Source organism: Eubalaena glacialis, chromosome 4 (genome assembly GCF_028564815.1).
Source record: "Eubalaena glacialis isolate mEubGla1 chromosome 4, mEubGla1.1.hap2.+ XY, whole genome shotgun sequence".
Lineage (NCBI taxonomy): Eukaryota > Metazoa > Chordata > Mammalia > Artiodactyla > Balaenidae > Eubalaena > Eubalaena glacialis.
Window position 1 is genome coordinate 184030950 of NC_083719.1, and position 25034 is coordinate 184055983.

General features: G+C 60.4%; 1 protein-coding gene across 2 annotated transcripts; it reads right to left on the reverse strand.

Annotated features, from left to right (window-relative positions):
- PIAS4 (protein inhibitor of activated STAT 4) lies at nt 1-24637 on the reverse strand. Of its 2 annotated transcripts, none has more exons than XM_061188893.1 (11): nt 24559-24637; nt 19158-19584; nt 7843-7927; nt 7099-7140; nt 6724-6814; nt 6469-6597; nt 6264-6369; nt 3595-3668; nt 3344-3504; nt 1186-1316; nt 1-850 (listed from the first exon to the last, which is right to left on the reverse strand). In XM_061188893.1, exons 1-11 carry the CDS (start codon nt 24583-24585, stop codon nt 582-584), a joined length of 1542 nt encoding a protein of 513 aa, XP_061044876.1. In that variant the 5' UTR covers nt 24586-24637; the 3' UTR covers nt 1-581. The 2 variants fall into 2 exon arrangements, 1 of the variants encoding a protein (XP_061044876.1); XR_009700797.1 differs by having other exon boundaries at nt 806-850; nt 1039-1316.
- Between the last annotated feature and the right edge of the window lie 397 nt (nt 24638-25034).

Here is a 25034-nt window from a genome sequence, read left to right on the forward strand (position 1 = left end):
TTGGCTAAAAAAAAAAAAAAAAAAAAAAGCTCCCTGCTCCCGGCTCTCAGGAGAGGACACGAGGACACGCTTGCAGAGAGAGAGAAAGCAAAGGAACAGACGAACGTCAGAGTCAGGGGCTGCTGCCCGGGTAGAGGCTGTCCTCCCCGCGTCCCCACCGCCCGGTCCCTCGCACCAGCTGGAATGGTCGTCCGGGGGGCGCGGCGTCCTGGGCCCACCCGCCCTTCCCAGGGTTGGCTCTGACTTCGGGCTCCGACTCCGGCCGGGGAAGCAGCTGTGTGGGTGGCTTGCCTTGTTTTTAAGTTTGATTTTTGTTTGTTTTTCTTTTTTTTTTTTTGGACTTTTTTTTTTTTGTCGTTTTACTTTTTTTTTTTTTAATCCTCCGATAGGAGAGTCCAGAGGTACAGGTGCCAGGAGCCAGGCAGGGAAAGGGGTGGAAAAACAAAATGAACAACAATAAAAAGAAAAAAAAAAAAAAAAAAAATCACTCCTCCCGCTGTGCCCGAGGCCCGCCTGCGCCCCTCTGCGTGGTGAGCACCAGGAAAGTCGAGTGTCCGGCTGGTCGTGGCGGTGGCCAGCGGTCAGCAGGCCGACACCAGGCCCTTCTGGAAGGGGCAGCGGCGCTTGGGCCGGGGGCCCTCCTCGTCCTCGTCCTCGTCCTCGTCCTCCTCGTCCTCCTCCTCCTCCGAGGACGACGAGCTGTCCAGCGTGAGGTCCACCACGTCAGCTCCCGGCTTCCCGTTCTCCACGCCTCCCGCCGTGCCGCCCCCGCCGCCCGAGCCCCCGAGCGCGCCGCCACCCCCGCCGTTGACGTTGGGGGTGGATGGGAGCCCATTAGCATCCGAGGTGCCTGCGGAAGAGAGACAGGGACAGATGCTCAGGATGGCAGGTGACCCGCAGAGCAAGGAAATCGAGGCCGGCGAGGGGCGGGGGCAGCCTTGTGCAGCAGCACACCTCGGAGGACGGAGCGAGGTGACCTGAGGCCACCGGCTCCCCCGCGTCTGGATGGGGCCTGGCACACAGCAGGCGCTCACTAACCGCCTCAGACGCCCCGCTCCAGGGGCATCGACTCCACCGGGACGGTCGCGTTTCAGATAAAAAGGCCACGCGGTGGGATAGAGTCACACTCAGCAATCGGCAAACTCCGGGAACAGAAACTCGGGCAAAGCCCGGCTGAGGCCTCACCGAGCACAAGGATGGGGCACTGGGGGCTGCAGCTGCGCTCCTTCTCGGCGCGGATCGGGCACCACGAGCCGTCCACCAGGTACTCGATCTCGTCGGCATCCTCGCACTCGCTCAGGATCTTGGAGAGGAGCCTGGAGGCGGGAGGAGGGCGTGCTGACTCCTGGGCCCCACCCTGCTCCCCTGGCCGGGGGTGGGATGCTCGCCGAGCCACTTCCTGCTCTCCAAAAGTGGCTTCAGGACAGCACTGGCCGCACCTGCTGACCTGAGGTTCGGGGCGGGGGCCCATGCCAGGCCGGGAGCAGGGACACACCAGAGCCCCCAGCGTTCGTTCAACATCAACACTGCAACTGCCTCCAGGTGACTCTGACCGCCTCAGTCACGATCACACAGGAGGGAGGCCTTGTCCAGGACACCCTCTGTGGCAGATAGGGCCCCTCCCAGCCCCATCACCATAGTATGAATACAGCTCTGCCATAGTACGGCAGAGGGTCACCACAGTATGACTACAGCTCTGCCTGAAACATACTTTGCACTTGGAAAACTCCTACTCACCCTCCAAAGCCCTACTCTACGGCTCCTCTTCTCCAAGCAGAGCACAAGCAATAGGAATGTCTGTCTCTGGCTCGGTCCTCCCCTCCCACACGTCCAGCTGGGAGTTCCCTGAAGGCAGGGTCTGGGATGGAGTCCTTTTGGGGACCCCTAAATCACCCAGCTAAGGGCCAGAAACCAAGTGGCAGAGCCTTGTGGAATAAATGCACGACTCAAGGACCCTTCCCCCAGGAAGCCTCCCTGGCTATACCCAGGCCGCATGCGCTGATGGAATGGCAGTCCGTGTGCAGCACAGTCACACTACCCAGCCCCAGCCCCGTCTGTCCCTAGAGCTGTCAGTTACCACCACCCGGGCCTGAGTGACCTGCTCTAGGCCTGTGGGGGGGAAGGCGGGCCCCGGGCTGCACAGCTGCCAGGCTGGGAACAGAGCTGCCATTCAGGCCCAGCCCTTGTGCCCGGCCCCAGGGGCCTCCTCACTCCACCCCGAGGCTGGACAGCGTTGGGGTGGCTGCTCGGCTCCTCCGGGGAGGGCACCCAGGCTCAGAGCTGGTCAGACTTGGTTTGAAGTCCTTGCCCGGCTACCTGTGAGCTGGGGGCCTGGGCTAGTGGCCACCCCTTCTGAATCTGTCTCCTCATCTGTAAGGTGAGGATGATCAAGGTCCACCTCCCTGGACGGCTGGGAGGGAGGGCTTCTGAGACCTCGAGCGCAATGACCAGAGGGAGACGAGTGCCCGACCGTGGGGAAAGTTCACACGCGGCCACTGCAGGTCAGGGCTACCCCCTTCCCCATGGCACACACCCCAGCCGCGCCTCGGTCATCGTGTGCGGGCGGAGGCCATGCAGTCGGCGGTCCAGGGCTGCCCCATGGTCCGCTCCTGCCTGGGCCACCAGATTCCCTTCCCCAGCCCCGGCTCTGGGGACAGAAGTGGGTGTGGCTGGCGCCTGGCAGGAGCCAGTCAGTCAGGTGCTGGGCTCAGTTTCTGGAAACTTAAGACCAGAGCAAAGTTTCCCTTTTAGGGAGAATGGCCTTTTTCTCCTTGTCCCCCCTGCGGCATGGGGAGGGCCTGCTGATTAGGCTCAGGGGACAGCCTGGCCGCACGCTGGTGTCACCTAGGAAAGGGTCCAACAGAAGGTGGTCAGAGTTTTGGGAAGACGTGCGTCCCCTTCACCTTCCTATGTGGAGGATGTGACCAAGCCTTTGCTGAACACCACTTGAGAAGCAGCTCCCCGAGTCGTGCAATGGGATGGAAGCTAGGGGTTCTCGGGTCCCCGTTTTACACGGGGGAAGAACAGACTCACAAAACGCAAGGTGACGTGGGGAGCAACAGAGGACCTCGTGGATCTGGAGCCCCACTTCTGAACCCTAAGCTACGCCATTGCCACCCACACAGCAAAGGCCCTGACAAGTCCCGCAGGGCTGACACCCGCCTCTCTCTGTAGCCCAGGGCTTGCAGAGCTGCCACAGGGTGCTGCTGGGCAGCCCGGAGGCCCCAGGAGGCCTCAGAAGCTGCATGGCCCCGCTCCTCCTTCCAGAGGCCCAGACAGGCAAGGGGCCAAGCCCAGCACAGCCTGGCAGGCGGCGGGGCCCCCGTGCGCCCCAGCGACTCACCCATCGATGATGAGCTGGTCGTAGGGGGCTGGCTTGTCGCACACCGGGCACATCCAGGTGGGCTTCTTCTCGTTCATCTGGAGGTAGAAGACGGCGTCGAAGCACTGCAGGTGTGCACAGGTCTCCGCGCGGCAGGGCACTGACAGCCGCATCTTCACCAGCTGCGCGGGTGGGAGGTGACGGGTGTGAGCGGCCGCCCGGCGAGCACTGTCCACCCAGCCGCTCCCACAAACCCGCGCGCCCCGACTCACCGGGCAGATGAGGGAGACCCGCACGCCGGTGGTGGCAATCTCGCTGTCGGGGTCCAGGCGCAGCTTCTCTTTGACTGTGGGGAAGGGGCGGCCGGTGTCAGTGGGGCCGAGGGGCAGGTTTTCCCAGCAGCCAGAGATGCTCAGGAGGGCAGCAGTGAACACCCTCAGCACCCCTCGCCTCAGCCAAACACGGTGAGCACCCCATATTCACCTCCCAGGACGATGAGACACATGCTTTAGCTCCAGGACCCAGGACTACGAGGAGAATCTATGTTAAAAGAGCCCCGGGCAGGGACTTCCCCTGGTGGCGCACTGGTTAAGAATCTGCCTGCCAGTGTAGGGTACACGGGTTCGAGCCCTGGTCCGGGAAGATCCCACATGCCGCGGAGCAACTAAGCCCACGCGCCACAACTACTGAGCCTGCCCTCTAGAGCCATGAGCCACAAGTACTGAAGCCCACGTGCCACAACTACTGAAGCCTGCGCGCCTAGAGCCCCTGCTCCGCAACAAGAGAAGCCTGTGCACCGCAACGAACAGTAGCCCCCGCTCGCCGCAACTAGAGAAAGCCTGCGAGCAGCAACGAAGATCCAAAGCAGCCAAAAATAGAAAAAAAGCCCTCGGCAGCAGCCATTTTATTTTTGACAATAACCTGGGTGCACAATGAGGGGGGCCAGCCCCCCAACAAGACCACCCTTCTCTGGAAAGATCCAGGCAACAAAGAGCTGCCGTAGGCCACCTGCTGTGACTGTTAGCTCTGATGAAAACCGCCAGGACCTCCCGCACCACTCCAAGGGCTGGGAAGCCCCAAGGCCGGGAGAGCCCCACCAGGGACCCTCCGAGGGCGGAGTGAGCCCACGAGCACAGCTCCCTTGCACCGTCTCAGTCTGCTTCTCTAACAGATCAGAAGACAGCGGGCGCCCACCATAAAGCCACCGCACGGTGAGCCCACGAGGTGGAGGAAAAAAGCCTGGAAGGAAACTGGCCCACTGCAGCCCTGGGGATGGGCCTGCAGGGGGCGCAGGGAGGCTGGCCGACCAACCTGAGAGGGGCAGCGGTTCAGCTCCATCCCCAGATGGCTCGGGACCATGCCTGGGCCCTGCAGAGTGGAGGGCACTCGGCTTGGACGATGGGACTGCCCTTCCCTCCTTGATACAACGCCTGCGCCCCCTCCTCCAGAGAGCCTTCCTCCCCCTCCCACAAGGGGTTGAGGGTGACCTGCCAGCTTGTCCTCCCACCCCCTCAACGCCCCTACTGTCCTCAGCCACCCTGTGGCTCCCATCTCTGGCTGACAGGTGCAGATAAATGGTAGACCCAGAGACCCTGGCCCCTCAAAAAGACCCTGGGCAGCTGAGGACGGGTGCAGTGCGTTATCATGCTTCAAAGCAAGGCCTCGGTCCTCCTCCACCTAATAGAGGGAGGGTACGTGCAGCAGGAAGGGTTCAAGTGAGACAGAGAACAGGACTTCCCGGCTGCAATCAGACAGCAACCCAGCAGGCACGATGCCCAGCCTGAGCTGGCTGTGGGAAGGAAGCTGGGGGCTTGCTTCAGAGGGGAGGCCCTGCCCGCCCCACCAGGGGCCCGGGCTGTCCCATGAGCCGCGACATATGCTGCTGGGGCCCCTGCACTGCCCCAGGCCTTGGCTCCAGGCCGGTCACGGAGGAGTTAAGCCAGGCCTCCCCATGTCCGTCCCCACCCTGGGGCCCACGGGTGCCTGGATGAGCCCTGCCCAACCCTGCGCCAATGCCTGAACCTGCCAAGCGGGCAAGTGGTGGTGGTGGGGGAATCGAAGAAAGGGCCATTTGAGGAAACAGGCAGGCGGCAGGGCAGGGTGCCTAGGCTGAGGTCCTGGGGTCACAGAGCCCTAACTCTGCCACACTGGCCTCAGTGTCCCCACTGGTCAGACTGGGACGTGGCCAGGCCCCACTGCCCGGATCCACAGCGAGGATGGAGTCAGAAGGCACCCCGCAAGGGCCTCCAGGTGACCAGAGAGGGAACTCCTGAGCCCCCGCTGTGTGGTGGGCAGCCCCCCGGGGCAGGACACAGGAAGGTTCGATCTGCCCGTCTGAGTGGCTCTTCTGGGGTTTTTTAATGCTCTGTGTATCCCCACCCCCTTTTTTCTGGTTCTTAAAAGTACAAAAAAGAAAAAAAAACAATGGCCTCAGCATTCCCGGCCAGACCCTCATCATCACGTGTGCCTCCAACTGGGAATCCATCCTCTGCTCCCGCTGAGCGCTGGCCCCCGCCCCCTCCCGGTACCGCACAGCCGCCAGAAGCACCCGCCTGGAACACTGATCAGCTGGGGTCTTCCCCTCCCCGCAAGCCCTCCAAGGCTCCTCGCCCACCAACCCCGGCTCTCCTCGCCCCATTCACAGAGCTCGCTGGGGGCTTTCGGCACACCCAGCTCGTCCCTGCCTCAGGGCCTTTGCACTGATGGTTCGCTGCCTGGCTCCCCCTCCTCCTTCCGCATCCTCCAGAGACCTCCCAGAGCTCCCCAACCACCAGGGTGATGGCCAGACTGGGGAGGTCCAGGTCCCCCACAGGCAACAAGCTCCTGAGGACCAGGCCTGTGCCTTGTGCCCAGCAAACTGGGTCAGCAGTGATGGAGCCATGGCCACCCCCAGGGACCGTGGGGAGCCCCACCCAGCAGTGCAGAAAGCCCCGGGGCTCACCCAGTGCCTTGCACAGCTCCGGGTGCTTGACCCCGATGGTCTTCAACCTCTGCAGCAGCTCTGAGGAGGTCAGTTGCCGCACCAAGTACAAGGCCACGGAGTAACTCTGGGGGTGGGGGAGGGGAGGGGAGTCAGGGCTGCGCCAATGGAGGCGGGGTGGGCAGGAGAGGGAGGGCAGAGGGAGGGAGTTCTGGGGCCTGCTCACCTTGCCGTAGTTCCCCCAGGTGACGGTGATGCGGTTGGTGGCCGAGGACAGGTACATGAGGTGGGTGAGGTTAATGGGGCGGCACGGCCTCTTGGGCTCCACTCCAGGCTTGTTCGAGGGGTAGTAGCCCTGGAAGCAGACACCACGGCTGTGACCGTCACAAGGTGTTCCATGTGCCCCCCCCCCCCGCCCCACTCTGCACTCTCTGCCTCGCCCCCCGCAGCAGATCCAGGGCTGCCAGGGTGGCCCACTCACCGGGACCGAGCAGTAGCTGTGGTTGACCTTCACGGCGATGTTGGGTGGGTACTGGTCTTCCTGAGGGCTGCTGGTGTCTGAATAGCAGATTCTGCAAGGACACCAGGGACCATAGGGCCACGGGCACCTCGGGCAGGGGAGGGCCCGCTGGGAGAGGCGGGGAGGACAGATGGGGGGCGAGGGTGGAGGTGACAGGACCCGTATCTGGCCTGAGTGGGCTGCATGCTGGCATACCCACGGACAAGGCCAGATAGCGGGTGTGCGTGTGTGTGTGTGTGTCTGAGAGGGTCCTGGGGCCTCCCAGGGTGGGGGAGGGGAAGGTGGGCAAGGGTCATGTCCCCACCCACCCCGGGGCCCGGGCACACCTGGGCTTACCTTAGGACGACCTGCACGGCCTTGACCCCGGGTTGCAGTTCTCTGTGCGGGGGGAGGAGGGGAGGGTCAATGGCGGGAGAGCGCCCAGCAGCCGCCTCTGACCCTTCACCGGGGGGACCAGCCAGACGGACTAACCCACTACTTCCCATGGCGACCGAAGGCCAAGGGTACTGCCTAGAGTGTTCTCTCCTGCCATTTACTCACGGGTGATTTGGGCAAATGACCGCCTCTCTCTGGAAAATGCGGGGCTGGTATGGGTAGTAAGAGGGTTGGTGGGTGAGGGCCTTGTGCCAGAGAAGCGGCGGCCCTAATGGTGACTTCTGTCTCAGCTGGAGATTGAAGGCCTCAGAGAGCAGAGTCAGAGCCCTGGGACCAGCCTGCATCCCTCATCTGCTCACCGGGGGCGGCTCTGCCCCCAGGGGACACTGGGGATGTCTGGGGACATTTGTGGCGGTCACGACTGGGGGGCTCCTGGCATCAAGGGGGTGGGGGCAGGGATGCTGCTCCACACCCCGCAGAGAACGCCCCGACCCTGACATCTGGAGCAGTGAGGGGGCGACCCTGTTAAAAGGGGACGATTGGCCCACCTCGGGGCTGTGGGTCAAAGGTGGTGAGAGCGCACGGGCCCTGAGCATGGGGTGGGGGCCACCCTTCCCCGCCACGCCGAGCCCAGGGTCTGCTGCGGGCCTGGCGAAGGCTGCCCTGGGCTGCCATAGCGGCGGGCAGGGGGCGGACACAGTGCACCTGGAGTTCCGGATCAGCTCCACCTGTCTGGGCGTCAAGGCAAAGATGCACGGGCTCTCCTGAAGCTTCTCGTTATTCTGCGGAACTGGAGACAAATTTGGGGTCAGGGTCACGTCTGTTCCCTGGCGAGGGTGCCGACTACGGTCATTCCTACAGGCCTGGCCCTCTTCAGACTGGGAAGTAGGAAAGGGGAGGCTGAGCCCCACCCAGGTGGGATGGATTTGGGGGATCCTGCCCCTTCCTGGGTAAGGAGAACCACAGCCCATGGTTCAGGGAGCACTCACGCCCCCCCATGTCCCCCACTGAGGGCCACTAAGGGAGTAGCAGCCTCTTCAGCCCTCCGGGGCTCAGGCATCTACTCAAGAGTACCGAGAACTGCTCGGCGGGGGCAGAAGAGCTTTGCTGGGCCGGCAGGATGCAGCACACCAGGCCGCGTGCCCTCGGGCCAGCCACTTTCTCCAGGTCTGTCTGTGAGACGCCAGCAACAACTCTGTCCCCAACTCCCAGGGCTGTTCCGGGCATCTGGTGAGCCATGTGCCCAACCATGCAGCACTCGGCCCAGGACCCGCACGGGCTCAGCACGGCACTGCCAGAGGGAATGGGGACAAGTTGAACAAGGTCCCGCCTCCGGCACTCACGGGATGGCCAAGGAGATACGGAAGTGAATCGGCAGTGAACCTCCAAGTGCACAAAATAAGAGTCACAGAGCAGCCTGGCCTGGCTCACAGCAGGAGGTGTGAGGAGGGCAGCAGGGACAGCACACACAGAGCCCTGCTCGCCATCATGGAGCACTGGGTGCAGAAGTCGGGAGAGAGTCTGCCGGGGACGGAGACCTTGGTAGTGAAGAGCCAGCTCTTCACTCTCAGTCATAACTGTACTGAGAACCCCAGGCAAGATCAGAAAGCACTCTGAACTGAACGAGAAAATACAATACTCCAAAACTTGTGGGAGGCAGCTAAAGCAGTTGTGCGAGGGAAAGCTATAGCTTTAAATGCTTCTATTAAAAGAGAATGAAAAGGGTTTGAAATGAATGATGTATGCTTCCTCCACAAGAAGCTAGAAAAAGAAGCCCAAACTAAAAGCCAAAGCCATTAGAAGGGAGAAAATTAAAGATAAAGATGGAAGTCAATAAACCAAAAAGCCAACAACAGAGAAAACCAACAAAGCCAAAGTTCTTTGATACATACCTAGCTAGACTGAACGATAAGATCGTGAGAACACAAACTATCATGAATGAAAGGTGGACATCAGTACAGATCCTATAGCCTTCAATAGGGGGCTGTAACTTCATGCCAATGAATTTGACAATTTAGATGAAATGAACAAACTCTTCCAAAGATGCCAACTATCAAAACTGGCACCAAAACATATAGAAAGTTTGAAAAGCTTTTTATCAGTTAAAAAAACTGAACTCATAATTAAAAACCTTTCCACAAAGAAAACTGCAGGCCCAGGTTGGTGGATTCAATCAGACGTTTAAGGAAGAAACCATACGAACTTTATATAAACTCTTCCAGGGAGTCCCCTGGTGGCCTAGTGGTTAGGATTCTGGGCTTTCACTGCTGGGGCCCAGGTTCAATCCCCGGTCAGGGAACTGAGATCCTGCAAGACGTGCGGCACGGCCAAAAACAAATAAATAAATAAACTCTTCCAGAAACTAGAGGAGGAAGGACACTTCTCAACTCATTTTAACTAGGCCAGCATAACCCTGCTTCCAAAACCTGACAAAAATGCATCAAGAAAGGAAAAACACAGCCGAATATCCCTCATGAACGTGGATGTAAAAAATCCTTAACAAAATATTAGCAAACAGCCAGGGCCCCTGGGATCTGGCCCTGGAATGCAAGATTGGTTGAAAACCTCCACACGTCCACTTAAAGTGGCTAAAATGACAAGACCAACAATTCCAAGTGTTGACAAGGACCTGGAGCAACCAGGACTCTCTCCTGGGGGTAGGGGTGGTTGTAACATGCTACAGACACTTTGGAAAACCGTTGGGCAATGACTAGTAAAGTTAAACATACGCTTACCCTGTAACCAGCAATCTGCTGTTAGCTATTTCCCAAATAAATGGAAGTACGTCTACAAAAAGACCTGTGCAAGAACGCCTGGCTAATTTATTCCTGGCAGCTCTAAACTGGAAACAACCCAAGTGCCCCACAACGGAAGAACAAATGGACAAGCTGTGGTACATTCATACAGTAAAACTTGCAGTCCACGCATCGACACAGACGAATCTGAAGCCCCAAAGCTGAGCCAAAGAAGGCAGATGCAGAGAAGTACATGCTGCGTGTGCGTTATATCAGCTTCCTGAACAGGCAAAACTAATCTATGGTGATAGAACTCAGAACAGAGGCAGCCTCTGGGGGTCGGGGGAAGGCAAGGACTGCCTGGGAGGGGGGCCCCTCGGGAACTTAACAGTGATGGAAATGTTCTGTATTTGGTGGCATTGGGGTTACTCGGTCACATGCATTCGCTAAAACTCAAGTTACACACTAAATATCTGTGGATTTCGTTGTATGTAAACTATACCTCAATGTTTAAAATTTTAAAACTACACTGAGAAGTAGTGATCATTCTGTAATGAATAAAAATATCAAGTCACTGTGTTGTACACCCAGAATTAATATTGGATTGTAAGCAATCATACTTCAATTTAAAAATAAACTTGATGAAGCCAAAAAAAAACCAAAACCAAAACAAAAAACCTACCAAAACTACACAAGGGACTTCCCTGGCAGTCCAGTGGTTAAGCCTCCATGCTCCCAATGCAGGGGGCCCGGGTTCGATCCCTGGTCAGGGAACTAGACCCTGGATGCGGCAACTAAGAGTCCACATGACACAACAAAGATCCCGTGTGCTGCAACTAAGACCCGGCGCAGCCAAAAAAGGAAGATCGGCTCCAGGCCCCACGGGGAGGAATACTACGCTCCCGCGAACACAGGGAGTCACGAATCAAGCAGCTCTTTATGCTCCGACAGAGACTAATCCCCAAGACGGTTTTAAGTGGAAAGAGCAGGTGCAGAGCAGTGTGTACCTCAGGCTGCTCTTCGTGTAACCAAAGCCACGGAGGGGGTCTGTGCAAGAGCCGCCTCTGGGGAGGGTGGGTGCCAGAACTGGCCACTACCGCAGCCCTGGAGCCAGGGGAGGTAAGGCGTCTGCTCTTTTTATACTGCAAACCCTTTAGGACAGCGGTGGGCAAACTGTCCCTACAAAGGGCTGGAGTGTAAATATTTTCAGCTCGGCAAGCCACACTGTTTCTGCCTCTACGTCCCCACTCTGCCTTGTACCATGAAAGCTGTCGGTGAGGGCGAGCACGCGCCCGCCCAGCGCGGCCGGGGTGCGGGGCTGCCAATAGGGAGCACGCGGCCCTGGTCGGCCCACCCCTGCTTCAGAACCTTCTGAATTCCAAAGCGCCGCCTCGGGGAGGCTATTTAAAAAGCAAACACAATTTGAATTTAAAAGCAGCTCGGGCTCAGAAGCCAGAGCTCCCGGGCTGGGGTTCGTACCCCAGCTCTGCTCAGCCACGCCCCCACCCCCACCCAAGCCTGTGCGCCCTCCACGCAAGGGACCAGTTTCTCGGGGTTCATAGTGCCGGGGCCGGAGCTGGCGCTCAGGAAGAGGTGGCTGCTGAAACCGCCACGCTGCTGCCGCCAGTTCCTGCTCGTCGTGGAGGGAGGGCTGGTCCCTCCGGAGTCCCGGTTGGGGCCCTTGAGAAGGGCCGCTTAATTGGAGGGCTGGGGTGCACATAGGCTACCTGCAGATGCGCCCAGACCTGCCCGAAGAGCCCCGGGCAATTACTTATGGGGGGAGGGGGTCTCACAACATCTGAGCTGGGCCGCCAAGGCTGGGGGGGGGGGCGTGTCAAAAATACTCCCCCACCCCACAGAGTCCCCTGGGAGGCAGGGGAGGGGACGGCCCACCCGCCAGCCAAGGAGCTCTTCCTGCAGAAACCGCGAGAAGGGTTGCCGAAGAACTAGCTCCGGAGTCCCTTTCCCGGAAGGACTCCTATTTCTAGGTGAGCCTGCTGCGGAGGCAGGGGATGCATTCCGAATCCCGATTTTCTGCTGTGCCATCAGCCTGGGGTGGCCGACTGTTCCCCCAGGAAGCCAAGTGGCTGGTGGGAGGCCAGCTGCCAGCTCAGCTGGGACACAGTGGGCAGGGGTCCCCCAAACCCGGACCTGGGCCATCCACCACCAGGGGCAGCCCCACCCTTCCAGCTTTCAGGACTGAGATTCTGGCGGCGTCCGTGACCCTCACCCTCACCCCCACTATCAGCTCCCTTGGCCAATCCCGTTGTTGAAGATTTCCGAATGCGCCCAGGGCGGTCCCTTCACCCCCAGTGCTCATCTGATCAGTATGAAGAGCCGGTCTCCTGGCTCCCCCTGGCTCTGGGCTTCGGAGGAAGCTCTGTCCCCAGCCCTGGTAGCCTTGATTCCACCGCAGCCACCCTGGGCGCCTCCTTGTGCTCCCCACCTGCCAAGAACATACCTCGGGGCCTTTGCACTCGCCATCCCCTCTTCCAGAACATTCCTCCCCCAACCATCTACACAGCCCTGGTGTTTTAAGCCTGTGCAAATGCCACTGGAATGAAGCGTTCCCCGAGTGCTTGTATCTAAAAACTGCACCCTCCACCCCAACCCACCAGCGACGCTGGCACTCCCCACCTCCTTCCAGGCTCCATTTTTCTCCCAAACCCTCACCTCCTAAGAATTAACACAATTTTCCCGTGTCTTTGGTTCGTCGTGGACACAGAACCAAAACTACCTCTACTGTCACCCATGCTGCACAGCAGGGTGGCCATGGGGGCCCCCTGCCAGGCGGCTTGGGGGCTGGGATGAGGTACACGCCCTCCGAGCCCCAAGCACACCCAAAGGTCTCAGTCTCAATGCCTCTCCGGGACTAAAGGGAGAACCCCTGCCCCAAGGTCCTCGGGGAGCTGGAATCCCAGGAGGAGCCAGTGGACCAGGGACTCAGACCCCGGGCTCAATCCGAGACCCCGACAGAGGGTCTGGCGCACGCAGGCGGCTGCCAGGCAGCCTTGCAAACTGTCACCAGGGAAGAGTATTTAATGACCTCAGCAGGTGCTCACCACATACTGGGGCGGGGTGGGGGGGGGTGTTTTGACAAACCAGCAGTCAGGACACACCACATATTCGAGGTTGCACACGCAGACAGAAGGCAGCAGCGGCAAGGACAAGCGCGTGACCTCTTCGCTGTTAACCAGTGTTTTCTATGATGAACACGTATTTTTACAAAAGTTTAAATAGAAAGAAAAGGAGATTTTAAGAATTCGATCGGGGGACTTCTGGTAGCGCGGTGGTTAAGATTCCGTGTTCCCAATGCAGGGGGCCTGGGTTCGAATCCCTGGTCAGCGAACTAGATCCCACATACATGCTGCAACTAAGAGTGTGCATGCCGCAACTCAGGAGCCCCTGCCTGCCGCAATGAGACCCGGTGCAACCAAATCAATAAATAAATAATAAAATTTTTTTAAAATTTAAAAAAATAAGAGAATGTGATCAGCTGGGACTTCTTCCCACTGGCCTGAAGCCCTTCGGCGGGCAGCCCCTGCCCCTGGGCCCCCGAGGCCCCCTGCTCCAGGCTGAGGCCTGGCCCCAGTGGTGATGGCGGAGGCGTCCTGGAGGAGGCGGGAAAACAGGTGCCCCAGGCTGGGCGCAGGGGCCTCACAACAGCAGGGGGTGGGCGGGTACAAGCCCCAACTAAGGGCTCTGGGTTCGAATCCCAGCTCCTCCACTCACGGGGCGAGGAACCCGGACTTCCTGCTCGTGGGGTTACGGGAGGAACAAGCACTGAAGGAATGACTCAAAGTCTTTCTCACTGCAGCCTTCAGGCTGCTCCTCATCTCCAAGCCTTTGCTTACCTACCCCCACCTCACTCTGTCCTCTGGATGCAGTGGGGAACAAGCCAGTCCCAGGCAATCAACAATGCCAGGGTTGGGGGGCTTCCCTGGTGGCGCAGTGGTTGAGAATCTGCCTGCCAATGCAGGGGACACGGGTTCGAGCCCTGGTCTGGGAAGATCCCACATGCCACGGAGCAACTGGGCCCGTGAGCCACAATTACTGAGCCTGCGCGTCTGGAGCCCGTGCTCCGCAACAAGAGAGGCCACGATGGTGAGAGGCCCGCGCACCACGATGAAGAGTGGTCCCCACTTGCCACAACTAGAGAAAGCCCTCGCACAGAAACGAAGACCCAACACAGTCATAAATAAATAAATAAATAAATAAAAGAACGTGAATTTCTTTAAAAAAAAAAACAAAAAAAAAAACAATGCCAGGGTTGGGAGCAAGGCCCCGGAGGAGGAGAGAGTGGTAAGGAGGAGAGAGGGATGAGCTGTAGATCAGACGATGGGGCAGGGAGGGCCATGTGGGTGTCTGGGGAAGAGTGTGACAGACAGACGGAACAGCACATGCAAAGGCCCTGGGGCAGGACCAAGTCTGGAGTGCTGGAGGAGGCTGGAGCAGAGTGAGCGAGGGTGAGGGTTAGGGTTAGGGTTAGGGTTAGGCCAGGTGAGAGAGAGGAGGTGAGGGGAGGGAGGAAGAACGTGACCAGCCTGCTATTCTAAAAGCTTCCCCTGGGGACTTCCCTGGTGGTGCAGTGGCTAAGACTCCACGCTTGCAATGCAGGGGGTCTCGAGTTTGATCCCTGTTCAGGGAACTAGATCCCACGTGCCACAACTAAGAGCCCGCATGCCGCAACTAAGACCCAACACAGCCAAATAAAAAATTAAATACTGAAAAAAAAAGTAATCATCTTAAAAAAATAATAAAAAATTTAAAAAATTAAGAAAAATAAAAGCTTCCTTTGGCTGCTGGGGGTAAAGTGTGTGGGGAAGACACCAGGAAGGAGGTTGGGCAGATTAAAGCCAGGGACGGGCAGAAAGTCAGGGGGATCACAGCAGGTGGAGGTGAGTCACCTCTGGCAGGACTTGGGGTGGGCTGGAGGCCTTGCCTGGGACAACCTACACGCCCACCTGAGGGCCCCCTCACAGGTAATGCTGGGTGCTCCCCAAGGCACCCACCTGCTGCAGAGCTGACGGAGCCCCTCCCACCACCACGGGCAGGGGAGGCCCAGCCAGCCCAGTGGGTCAGGCCACCTGCCCCTGGATGCCACAGACAGCCCATGGGCCTGGTGGGTACCACGCTGGGCTGTGGGGCGGCAGGCAGGCCTGCCACAGGGGTAATATCCACCTCAGAAAGGACGCGAAAGAACAAGACCTGGGAAGCCCTCAGGACAGCCCAGTTGGTCCCCACCGTTCCCCGTGCCCCACCGATCTTGGTTTTTCTGGCCTCTGCCACCCACGTCCAGGCCACTCTCCCTTCCCCAGCCTGCGGCACACCACACTCTGGTCACAATGGCCTCCATTCATGAGCTCTCTCACCACCGGGCCTCTGCCTGGAACACGCTCACCCACCCACCCCCTTTGTCTGGCTTAATTGCTACTTATCCCTTGGGTCTGGATGGGATTGTGACCTCCTCCAGGAAGGCTTCCTGACTGCCACCTCCCCACAAATGCACAATAAGGGGCTCCTGGTACTGACAGCGCCCTCCCCCCCCCACCCCTGGGGAACCCTGCACTCCCTGACCAGAGCATTCCTCGCCCGTCACCGTTTAATCACCTCTAGGGCACCTTCCTGGCAAAACTCGCCAGGTCAGGGACCCCACTACCTTGCTTGGGCAATACCAGCCAAAGGGCTCGGAGCCTGAATGAGGGACGTATTGATACATTGGCCCTGCCCAGTGGGGACAGGGCTAGATCAGTGGCTCTCCACCAGAGTCAGCGCCGACCACGTCCTGGGGCATGAGGAGAACTGGGGGGCAGCCTGCTCACCCTGCTGGGCCACGGGAGTGGTCCCAGCCCACAAGGCGCTGGCCACAGGATGCCGGGAGCCTTGAGGAGCAGCGGTGGGCCAGGTCGCGTTTCCTTCCTTCTGCCTGTGGCGAGTCTCATGATGGTACCTCGTCTCCCCCACGCTCCCTGGCCCTGAGGTCTGGGCCTCCCAGAGCGGACACTCAGCCTCTGCCTGCTGACACCCTAAGTGGCCAGGCTTAGGGGACCCTCCGGCCATAAGAGGGTTGAGCCCCAAGCAGCAGTGTTGGACCCGAGACTGCATTCCCAGTCCCTCTGAGTTGTGCTGTGGGTGAGCAGCGAGCGCCTCTGCCCCCGGGGTGCCTGGCCCAGATGGCTGGGCTCCCTGTCCTGAGAAGAGGTCTGAGGTCCAGAACCTTCATGTGGTTCAGAACCAGGGCTTTCCCACAGGGAAGCAAAGTGCCAGTGGCGCAGGGAGGGGGTCAGAGGAGGGAAGATGGCTGAGCACGCGGCCCCGGAGTCCCTTCCCTCAGGATGCCGTGTGACCTTGGGCTAGTCTCCTGACCTTTCTGGGTGCCAACCCCCAGCCCCCGCTGGAGTGGATCATCTTTCTCCTAAGGTCCTTCCAGCTCCCAGTCTGTGGCTCTATTATTCCCCTTCCCTCCCCCAACCAGAACATTCCCCTCCACGTGATTTATGTCTCCTGTCTGCCTGGCGCGGTCTCCATCCCGGAGCCTGCCGGCGGCTCTTCCGGGAAAATAGGACCAGACTGTTTGGGCCTCGTTTTGGTTGGCAGGTCATGACCAGGGGTGAGGGGGAAGGGGAAGCTGGCTAGAGCCTCCTGAGGTGGCTCCTGGGCAATGCCAGTGCTGCAGAACTCCCCATGGGGAGGCGCCCAGGGTGAGGGGTAGGCGGACAGAACTGCTGGTGCTGGAACAGCAGGGACCAGATGGCTTCAGGGCCACCATCAGTGCTCGATGAGGCCTCCCCCAGGAACCCGGGCAGCCCCCCGGGGAGTCCCTGAGGAGAGGGGAGTCTTGGGAAAAGGGTACATCTTGGGAGAGGGGCAGGGGAGTGGGTGGGAGCAAAGGCAGGGTGGGGTTGGCCTCTTTGTTCTGAGCCCAGAGCAGAGTGATTCCTGGTGTAGACAGGGGAGCAGACTCTCCCGGAGATCAGGTGACTGGGGTCCCTGGGGGCTCAGGGCAAAGTGATGCATTGTGGGGCGGGAATGGTTGCACGTTCGCGGGCAGGAAGGAAGCCCATGGTCTGGGCAGGGGAGGGGGGCTGCCGGCCCTGAGTTCAAAGTCACCTCCAGACCCAGGCCCCCCGCCCAGCGCCAAGCCCGCCTTGCAACCTCCCAAGCCCGCCTTGCAGCCTCCCTGTAAAAACCCAGCCTCCCTGATATAAAGATTGTGCTCAAGTCCTTAAGAAGGAATCTGAATCTTCAGCTCAACCTCCAGAACCAGCCAGCCAGCCAGCCAGGCCTGAGACTCCAAAACCTGCGGTGGGGGGTGGGGTGGGGGTTGGGGGGAGGGGGATGGGTCCTGGCATCTAGAGAGAGGTTGCGGGGAGCAGAGACAGGGAAGGTTATCCTGGAGAAACTCAGGAAGGGGCCCTGGGTCCCCAGTGCTGCCACGTCACCCCCACGATAGGTGCTGGTGAGCCAACCTGCCCCCCACCTGGGGGCTGGCGAGAAGCCCCTCCTGACTCCAGAGAGAAGGCAGCGGAGGGAGGAGCCCCGGGCCAGAGTGTGGGGCCTCAGACCCCAGGGCCAGGAGCACCTGAAGCACTTTCCTCCACCTCCTACAGCCTCACCTGGAGCCACAGGCCCTCCGAGAGAGCCGCCATCCCTCCCCCTCCCCCCACCCAGGGCAGGACGGAGGGGGCTGGCCGGCGAGGGGCTGGACCTAAAGCCTGTGTGCAGACAAGGGCCCCCTGGCTGAGCAAGGCAGGCCGCTGGGTCAGCAGGGTTGGGAGGGACTGAGCCGCGTGGCCAAGGGCACAGCGGGTGGGGGCGTGGAGGGACCGTGACCTCGGCCACAGCACACAGGGACCGACTCACGACCAGGGCCCACTGTGACGGACGGCAGGACCCACAGCGTGGGTAGGCTGGGGGCACCCTGAGGCTCCAAACAAGGGGTGCTAGAAGGGAACCTCCACAAGGGTGGGGGGCTCTGTCTGCTCCCTGCTGCACCCCCTGATGGGTGCCCACCCAGCAGGTGCTCAGGTATATGCTGTTTGACTGGGTGGGTGATGAGTGGCAGGAGGGGTCTCCAGAACACTCAGGCACCTGGTAAAACCTGAGGGGTGACAAGAGCCCCATCGTATTCCACTCGCTTTCTGGAGCCCTGGAGGCCCAGGAAGCTGTGGCTGGTTGGTGTCCTGGTCCCAGAGCTCAGGGCAGCATCTGAGGCTGAGTCCAGGCTGACACCCACTCCCAGCCCTGTCATCAGGCTGTCCGGAGTCGGGGGACGGGGGGTGCTGCTACAGGCCTGATACACAGCAGGCCTGTCCCTCAGTCAACGTAAGGTCAGAGAAACGAGAACGAGGTTCCCCGGCATCATCTCTCTATCCGCGCTGCACCCCGCCTCTCAGAGGCACACCTGACCATGTCCTCACGGGCCGGCCCGTGTTGACAGGCCTGAACCCACTGACCGAGGTCACTCCTGCAGGCTGCCTACTAGGAAACAGCTTTCCGCGGGGGGCGGGAGGGAAGGTCGAACCTCCAGCCCCTTTGCCACCAGGAGTAAGACCACAGAAGCCAGCCTTGCAGGTGGCCCCCAGTGCCCCCGCCTCCTGGTGGTCCAGCATGGTGGAGCCCTCGCCCACGGTGCACCAGAGTTGGTTCCTCTGACCAGTGGAATGCAGCAAAAGCGAAAATATGCCACTTCCAAGCTGAGGCTGTGAGAGAGCCCTCAGCTTCCAGTGGGGTCATGCACTCACACAGGTGCACACGTTTTCTCTCTCCCTCTTTCCACCGCAGCCCCCCTGCCCCGATCATGGTTCCGGGGGAAGCGAGCCACCACACCATGCTGGGAGGACACTCAATCAGCCCCCAGAGGCCCAGGCAGCAAGAACTGGGGTTTCCAGCCAGCAGCTGGCAACCACGTGAGTAAGCGCCCTGCCCCCAGCCCCAGTCGAGCCTACTGATTAGGCAGCCCCCAGCTGACAGGTGGACTGTGACCCCCCTGAGCGACCCCAAGCCAGAACCACCCAGCCAGGCCACTCCCAAGTTCTGACCTTCAGAAACTGAGGTGTCGGCTGTTTCAAGCCACTGGAATTTGGGGTAACTTGTTACATGGCAACAAGTCACTAATTCAAGGACCCCAAGGTGGCCCCTGTGCTTCCTGGGAGGGACAAGCCCCCCTCAGCCCCTCGGCCCTTGCTGCTCCCCAGAAAATGCTCTGGGTTGGCTGCTTGGCTGGCCTTGGGCGCTGGGAGAACTCAGAAGGTGGGGCCGCCCCCAGGGGCGGCGGGGACTCACCCAGCTCGGTGGGCTTCAGCAATTCATCCAACATGTTAAAGAAGGGCAACTTCACCAGGCGCACTTCTGGCTTGAGAGTCTTGGCAGGCAACCGTCCAAGTCCGTTTAAGTACTTCCCGTAGAGCACGGGGTAGTCAATGTTGGGGCCCGTGAGGGGAGTCCTGGGCACCGAGCTGGCCCGCTCGTAGGTGGAGTGCATGGTCAGGGGGTCCAAGGGCCGGTGGGGCTGTGGCACGGGCTCCGAGCTTTTCTTGGCGTAGCGTGTCTCGTAGAGCTCCTTAATCTTCTTGAACAGCTCGGGGCTACAGTCAAACTGGACCAGCTGGAGGGCCCGGGTGACAAGTTCGTGTTTAAGTCCGCTCTTACTCCGGCCGACAAAACCCAGGAGCATCTGAAGATCAGAGACTCGGAAACTCATCACCATGTTCTGGGGAAGAGCAACCACAAACACACAGGTTCAGAGGGACACGCTGCCAGGGTGAGGGACTGCCTGGGCCAGCTGGGGGGAAAGTGAAGTGAGACCCTGCTAGCAGCTGGCCGGCCCGGGGCCCCCAGGGGGAGGAGGCGGCAGCTTCTGCCCCAGTCCCACCGGCCCGGGCTTGGTCCCACCTCCACGCCTGTGCTCAGGCTGCCGCCTCCCCCTCCCCTGAGAGGCCCCCTCCCCGCTCAGCCCTGCTCCCCTCCTCCCCCTCCAATCTTCCTCAGCATCACCAACGCAGCAAAAGCTCCTCTGTCTGACCCCTCCCCACCAACTGCTTCTATTTTAGGTCCTCTTTTCCCATCTTCAAGCCTGAAAGCATCCCCAGGGCAGGAACTGGGAATCTTGCTTCTCCATAAACAGCCTCAGCTGCTCTCCAGCCGAGAACACTGATGGCCTCTCTGACCCTAGGCCTCTTCGTCAGGGAGGACGGTGGGTCCACCTCATCGGGATGTGCGAAGGACCAGATGAGGCGATGCACGTAAAGCAGAGTGAGCGCTCAACCAACGTCGGCCACAAAGACACTTTCCCTTTGGTCTGGAGCACGGTAGCCACCGCTTGCTTAGTACCGAGTCACCTGCCGGGGACTGAGCTGGGCGTGTGATTATGCACTTAACTCTGATCCTTCAAACACCCCTACCAGGTTGGCGTGAGCTCCAGTTACAGACAAGATCCAAACCCGACTCTGAAGCCGGGGTGGCTCGTCTCTACCAGGCTGCCCCAGCACCGACTTATTTCAGCTGAGCACTGCCGAGGCTGTCAAAGCGTCTGCTGGTCCCCCTCGCAGGCTTCCTCCCCTTGGCGCTGTGGACACTGGGGCCGTCCCGGGCATGGTGGGGTGTGAAGCAGCATCCCTAGCCCCGCGCACTCGATGCCAGAGCTCCCCCAAACCCCAGTCGTGACAACCACAAATGTCCCACAGACATCACCAAATGTCCCCTGGGGGGTAGGATCAGCCCCAACAGAGGAGCGCGGGGATCCAGCAGCCACAGAGGCTATGAACTGACCCGTGGCAAAGTGATGACTGGCCATTATTACCTGGCAGCGCCCCTCCAACGAAATCAGACCAAATACAAGAGAGCAGTGGAGCCCAGTGTTTTCTGTGGGACTGGCCGGCAGTGGCCTGCCCTCCGTGACCCTCTGGGCTCCCCGATAAGCTACATAAGCAAAGTATCCTGGAGGGAGGGCCAGCGGGGTATGGGGGCCACCCATGCCAAGCCCTGAAGCTGACCTGTGATGAGTGAAACGTGATGGGAAAAAGACACTTCCGGAGGGGATGGAAAAAGAGAAATTACAAGCGATGACAGTGGACATGGAAAGCCGGCGAGCCTGGGGCAGGACAGCACCCAAAGAAACCAATAAATCACTTAAACTCAACTAGAAAAAGTCTGATGGTCAGAGGTGGGCGGGACCCCTGCCAGGCTGGTTACATGCCAGAAGGCGCTGCTGTTTCCGGGCTGTCAAAGAGTGAGCTGTGGAATCTGATGGTGGCTCCAGGACTCAGAAGCCCTAGGTTCAAGCCCAGACCCTGCCCTAGGTTCCCAGATGACCCTGGGTCCGCTGTCAGGCTTCTCTGCACTTCGGACAAGATGGGAACTCTAACGTTCTTTCCAGCTGTACGGCGCCAGGCTCCTGCTGATGGCAGAGGGGTCTGCCGGGCCCAACATGACACAGACAAAGGTGCGGGGAGGCCCCATCCTGCCTGCAAAGCCTCGACGGGGAGGCTTTTCCTGCTGCAGGGTCTTTCTCCTACTCCTGCACTGCAGACGGGGAGCACCCACCAATGCCAAGCACAAGGGCCTTCATGGTCACTAATCTCACAAGGACTGGTGCCCATTACACAGGTGAGAAAACTGAGGCTCTGAGAGGCAAGCAGCTGGCCCAAGGCCTCCCCGTGCATCCGGGGCAGGGCTGGCGGTATTTGGACTCGGGGCCATCGGGCTCCTGAGGCTGCTTACTTCCACTCACACCCAGCTGCCTGAGAGCCCCTCACTCCCCAGCACACCCACTGCTTGGGGGCCTAGCACTCTGCTGGCCCTCCGAGAGTCTGAACACTTTTGAAAACAAAGAGGCTTCGCCTCCCTCGGCCTGACTTCCTACCTTGAACAGAGAAGAAAGGCTTGCAAACAAGATGTTTCTTCTGGAAGAGCCCCAAGGCGCTCCAGGGGAGAGGCAATGTCGTATGGAAGCTGACCGCCCACCATGGAGCCAAAGGCAGGTGGGCCTGGCCTTTTGGAGTCTGACCACAGCACATCTTCCTGCCCCTGGGAGCCCCTGCCCCTACCTACCCCTTCCACCAGGTTGGGGCCATCCAGAGCCGCCTCATGCACGCGCATCCCGGGGCACACCCCTCGAGCTGCCATATGTTCATGACTCGGATTTCTCAGCAGCTGCCACCACTGAGGAGCCTGCCCTTGACACTGGGAGGGAGGGGGTGCCGCACAAGCAGGGTGCAAACGTTCAGGAAGAAGCCCCAAGTGCTGCGCAGACCACTTCCTGCCGTGGCTTCATCCTGACCCGCCTGCCCCTCAGATCTGTGTTTATAAACAGCGCCAGGCCCCAACGGTTTCCAGAGCCTCAACTCTGGGCTCCTTCGGAGCCGTGTGGAGAAACAGCAGCTGCGCTGAACTTAACAGGGGCGCCTCTCTCCAGGAACTAAGAGCTCTGTGCAGAATGCTACACACCCTCTCAGGGAGTTCCCAGACCACTCCCCCCCCTCACCCCCAAGCCCCTCTCAGGGGCCTCAGGTTAAGAGTCTCAGATTTCCAAGCTTATCAACAAGCCCCTCGCTCTCCCCTCAGACCAGCCCATTCTGCACCCCAAAAGACAAAGTCTCCGGCTCTCACTACGAAAGGCTGGGAAAGCGCCTAAAAGAGGGGGACATTTCAATGACATGTAGGCACTCCACAGTGACAGCAAGGGACTGAAGGAGAAAGAAGGCTCCCTAGGATGGGAGCAGGCTGGGCTCACGAGGCTCGTGTTTTAGAGCACTTGAAAAAGGGTCAACTTGATCTAATTGGGGAGGGGGGCCCCAGCCACTGGAGGGTCAAGTAGAGTTCATCAGATCATATTTCAAGGCCCTGGATGATATAAGAGTTCAGATCCTACTCTCTGGCTGGAGTGGGGGCAGGCGCCCAGAGCCACAGCCCCACAGCGGCCGAGAAGGTTAAATTTCAGGGCTCCAGGGGACTTCAGGCCGCAGGTTGCTGCCTTGGGCTGGCAGAGTTCAGACCTCTGCATCTCTACGGCAAGTCTCAATTTCTCAAAACTCCGGAGAGGGGCAGCCATGTGTGTGATGCAGGTATATGGAGCGGGCACTCAGGGGTGAATGGAGGCTAATACCCTATAATCACAGAACCTTGAGGGCTGAATTTCAGATCCCAGTGGGAAGGGAAGGGAGATGTAAGGAGAGGGAGGAGCAAGAGAAAGAAAACATTTACAGGTCAGGACCCTGGGGAGGGGAGAGCAGCAGGGGGAGGGGGCGGTGCCTCGGTCCTGCAAGGTCCGGTCCCCCACCTCCCTGGGATCAGCGGCCTTGAGTAAACTTCTCCGGGAAGAACCCTAGCCTAGTCAGGGGCAAGGGTTCTGGAGCCTCACCTCGGGGAGGCATCTGGGGGAAGATACATCCCCAGGAGAGGGATGCTCCCAGCTTAGTCCCAAGAGGGTTAAAAGGGGTCCCAAGCTTGGAGAAGAGGTGGCATCTATGGGATGTGGAATGTGGACCCCAAACAGGAATACGGGGGAGAAAGACTAGAAACTAACCACCAGCGTCCCCCAGCGCCGGGAGCCCCCAGCTGTCCCGTCATGTGATCGCCCTCCTAACTACCCTACCCTGCAACCAGCCAGGGACTCTCCAAGGATCGACGTAAGAGACCGGCAAAAAGAGAAGGGTGCCTCAGATGCCAGAGTTGGGGTGCATAAACAGATCTAAAGCAGGGGTTCTGGGGGCTGTGTGGGAAGGGAGTGTGATCTGAGCAGTAGACTCACGATGGGGTAGAGTATAAGGGAAGCAGACAAGGTTTGGAAATGGAGTCTGATCCTGCGAGTGTGGGGTCCAGAGACCCCAGGAACAGAGTCCAAAGCAGCACAGATGCTGTCCTGAGAGTAGAGAGGGAGGAGGAAGACAGAGCCCAAGACCCAAGACTGAGAGGAGAGAGTTATTAGGAAGGCGCCGACACAGGGGCCAGGGCTCCATCCCATCGGGGAGGGCAAGCTCAGTTATCGCCGCGCGCACTCCGGGGTGAAGAGGGTGTCGGGAGGGGGGCGGGGCTCTGGGACCAGAGCGGGAGCTGAATATTGGCTCCAAACCCCAGCCTAGGGTAGAGACCCCAAGAGACACACTGTGTTTGGGGGCGGTTCAGGACCCCAGCTCATCACCCCGGATGGTGGAAACGGTGGCAGAAAAGTCAGGGGACCCTTCTGAGCAGGAGTCGTCAACCCCAGCCTGGTCAGCTAGGCGAGGAGGCTGAGACCCAGATGCCAGCCCACTGTACCATGGGGGGCGGGGAGGCGCAGACACTCCCCCAGGCCAAAGAGCGCCGAACTCGAGGAGGGGACGAGCAGTCCAGCCAGTCATGCTGTCCGGGGGGACCGTGCCTCAAGCTGGGAGGCGCGGCCCTGTGCCCGTGCTTAGGGAGATCCAGACCCCAACCGCTTGAGCTGGAGGGAGGAGAACCCAACCTCCCACCTGGGGGCCGAACCCCTGGCGCGAAAACTGGGATGAGGTTTGGGGGGCCCCGCCCCCGGCCTCCCCGCGCCCCGCCCGCAACCGGAGCCCCGGGGCCAGGGGCTGGCGAGGGAGCCGGACGCCGAGCCGCGGGCGGGCCGCACTGTGGGGCCCCGAGCGGAAGGCGCAGACCTCGGCCGGCCGCCCGGCCCCCGCCCCCCCGCCCGCCCTGGCCGGCGCTGCCGCCGCTCACTCACTTTGGCCTCCACCAGCTCCGCCGCCATCTTGGCCACCAGCGTCCCCCGCGCCGGGAGCCCCCAGCCGTCGCGTCACGTGATCACCCTCCACTCGCGGGCGGGGCCGCCGCCGCGGCCAATTAGCACCCGCGCGCCCTCCTCCCCGGGGCGCGCGCGACTGCGCACTGCGCAGGCGCGCGCGGCCACCGCCCGGGCCTCGGGCCAATCAGGGCGGCCCGACACCGCCCCCCCCTTCGCTCGCGGCGACCACGCCCACCCCTGGCCGCGTCTGGCTTCTTAAAGTGGCACGAGCCCGGCACAGGTGGGGGTGGGTGCTGAGTCCTGTCTGGGGAGGGAGTAGACACCAGAGGCGACAACAATGCAGCCAGGTGCCGCGGCCCCCGGCGCGAGGCGGCCTCCAGGTGCGTGACTGGGCGCCCGGCGGCGTGGGGGGAGGAGACGGTTGGCCCGCGCAGCGGCCGCTAGTGCGTGCAGTG

Excerpts from the sequence above, each read along its gene's own strand:
- PIAS4 (XM_061188893.1), bottom strand. The coding sequence starts at position 24,585 with ATGGCGGCGGAGCTGGTGGAGGCCAAA. Across the intron at positions 7,928-19,157 it reads GCTGAAGCCCACCGAGCTGG|TTCCGCAGAATAACGAGAAG; the intron begins GTGAGTCCCCGC and ends ATTTGTCTCCAG. Across the intron at positions 6,370-6,468 it reads CCTGGGGGAACTACGGCAAG|AGTTACTCCGTGGCCTTGTA; the intron begins GTGAGCAGGCCC and ends CCCCACCCCCAG.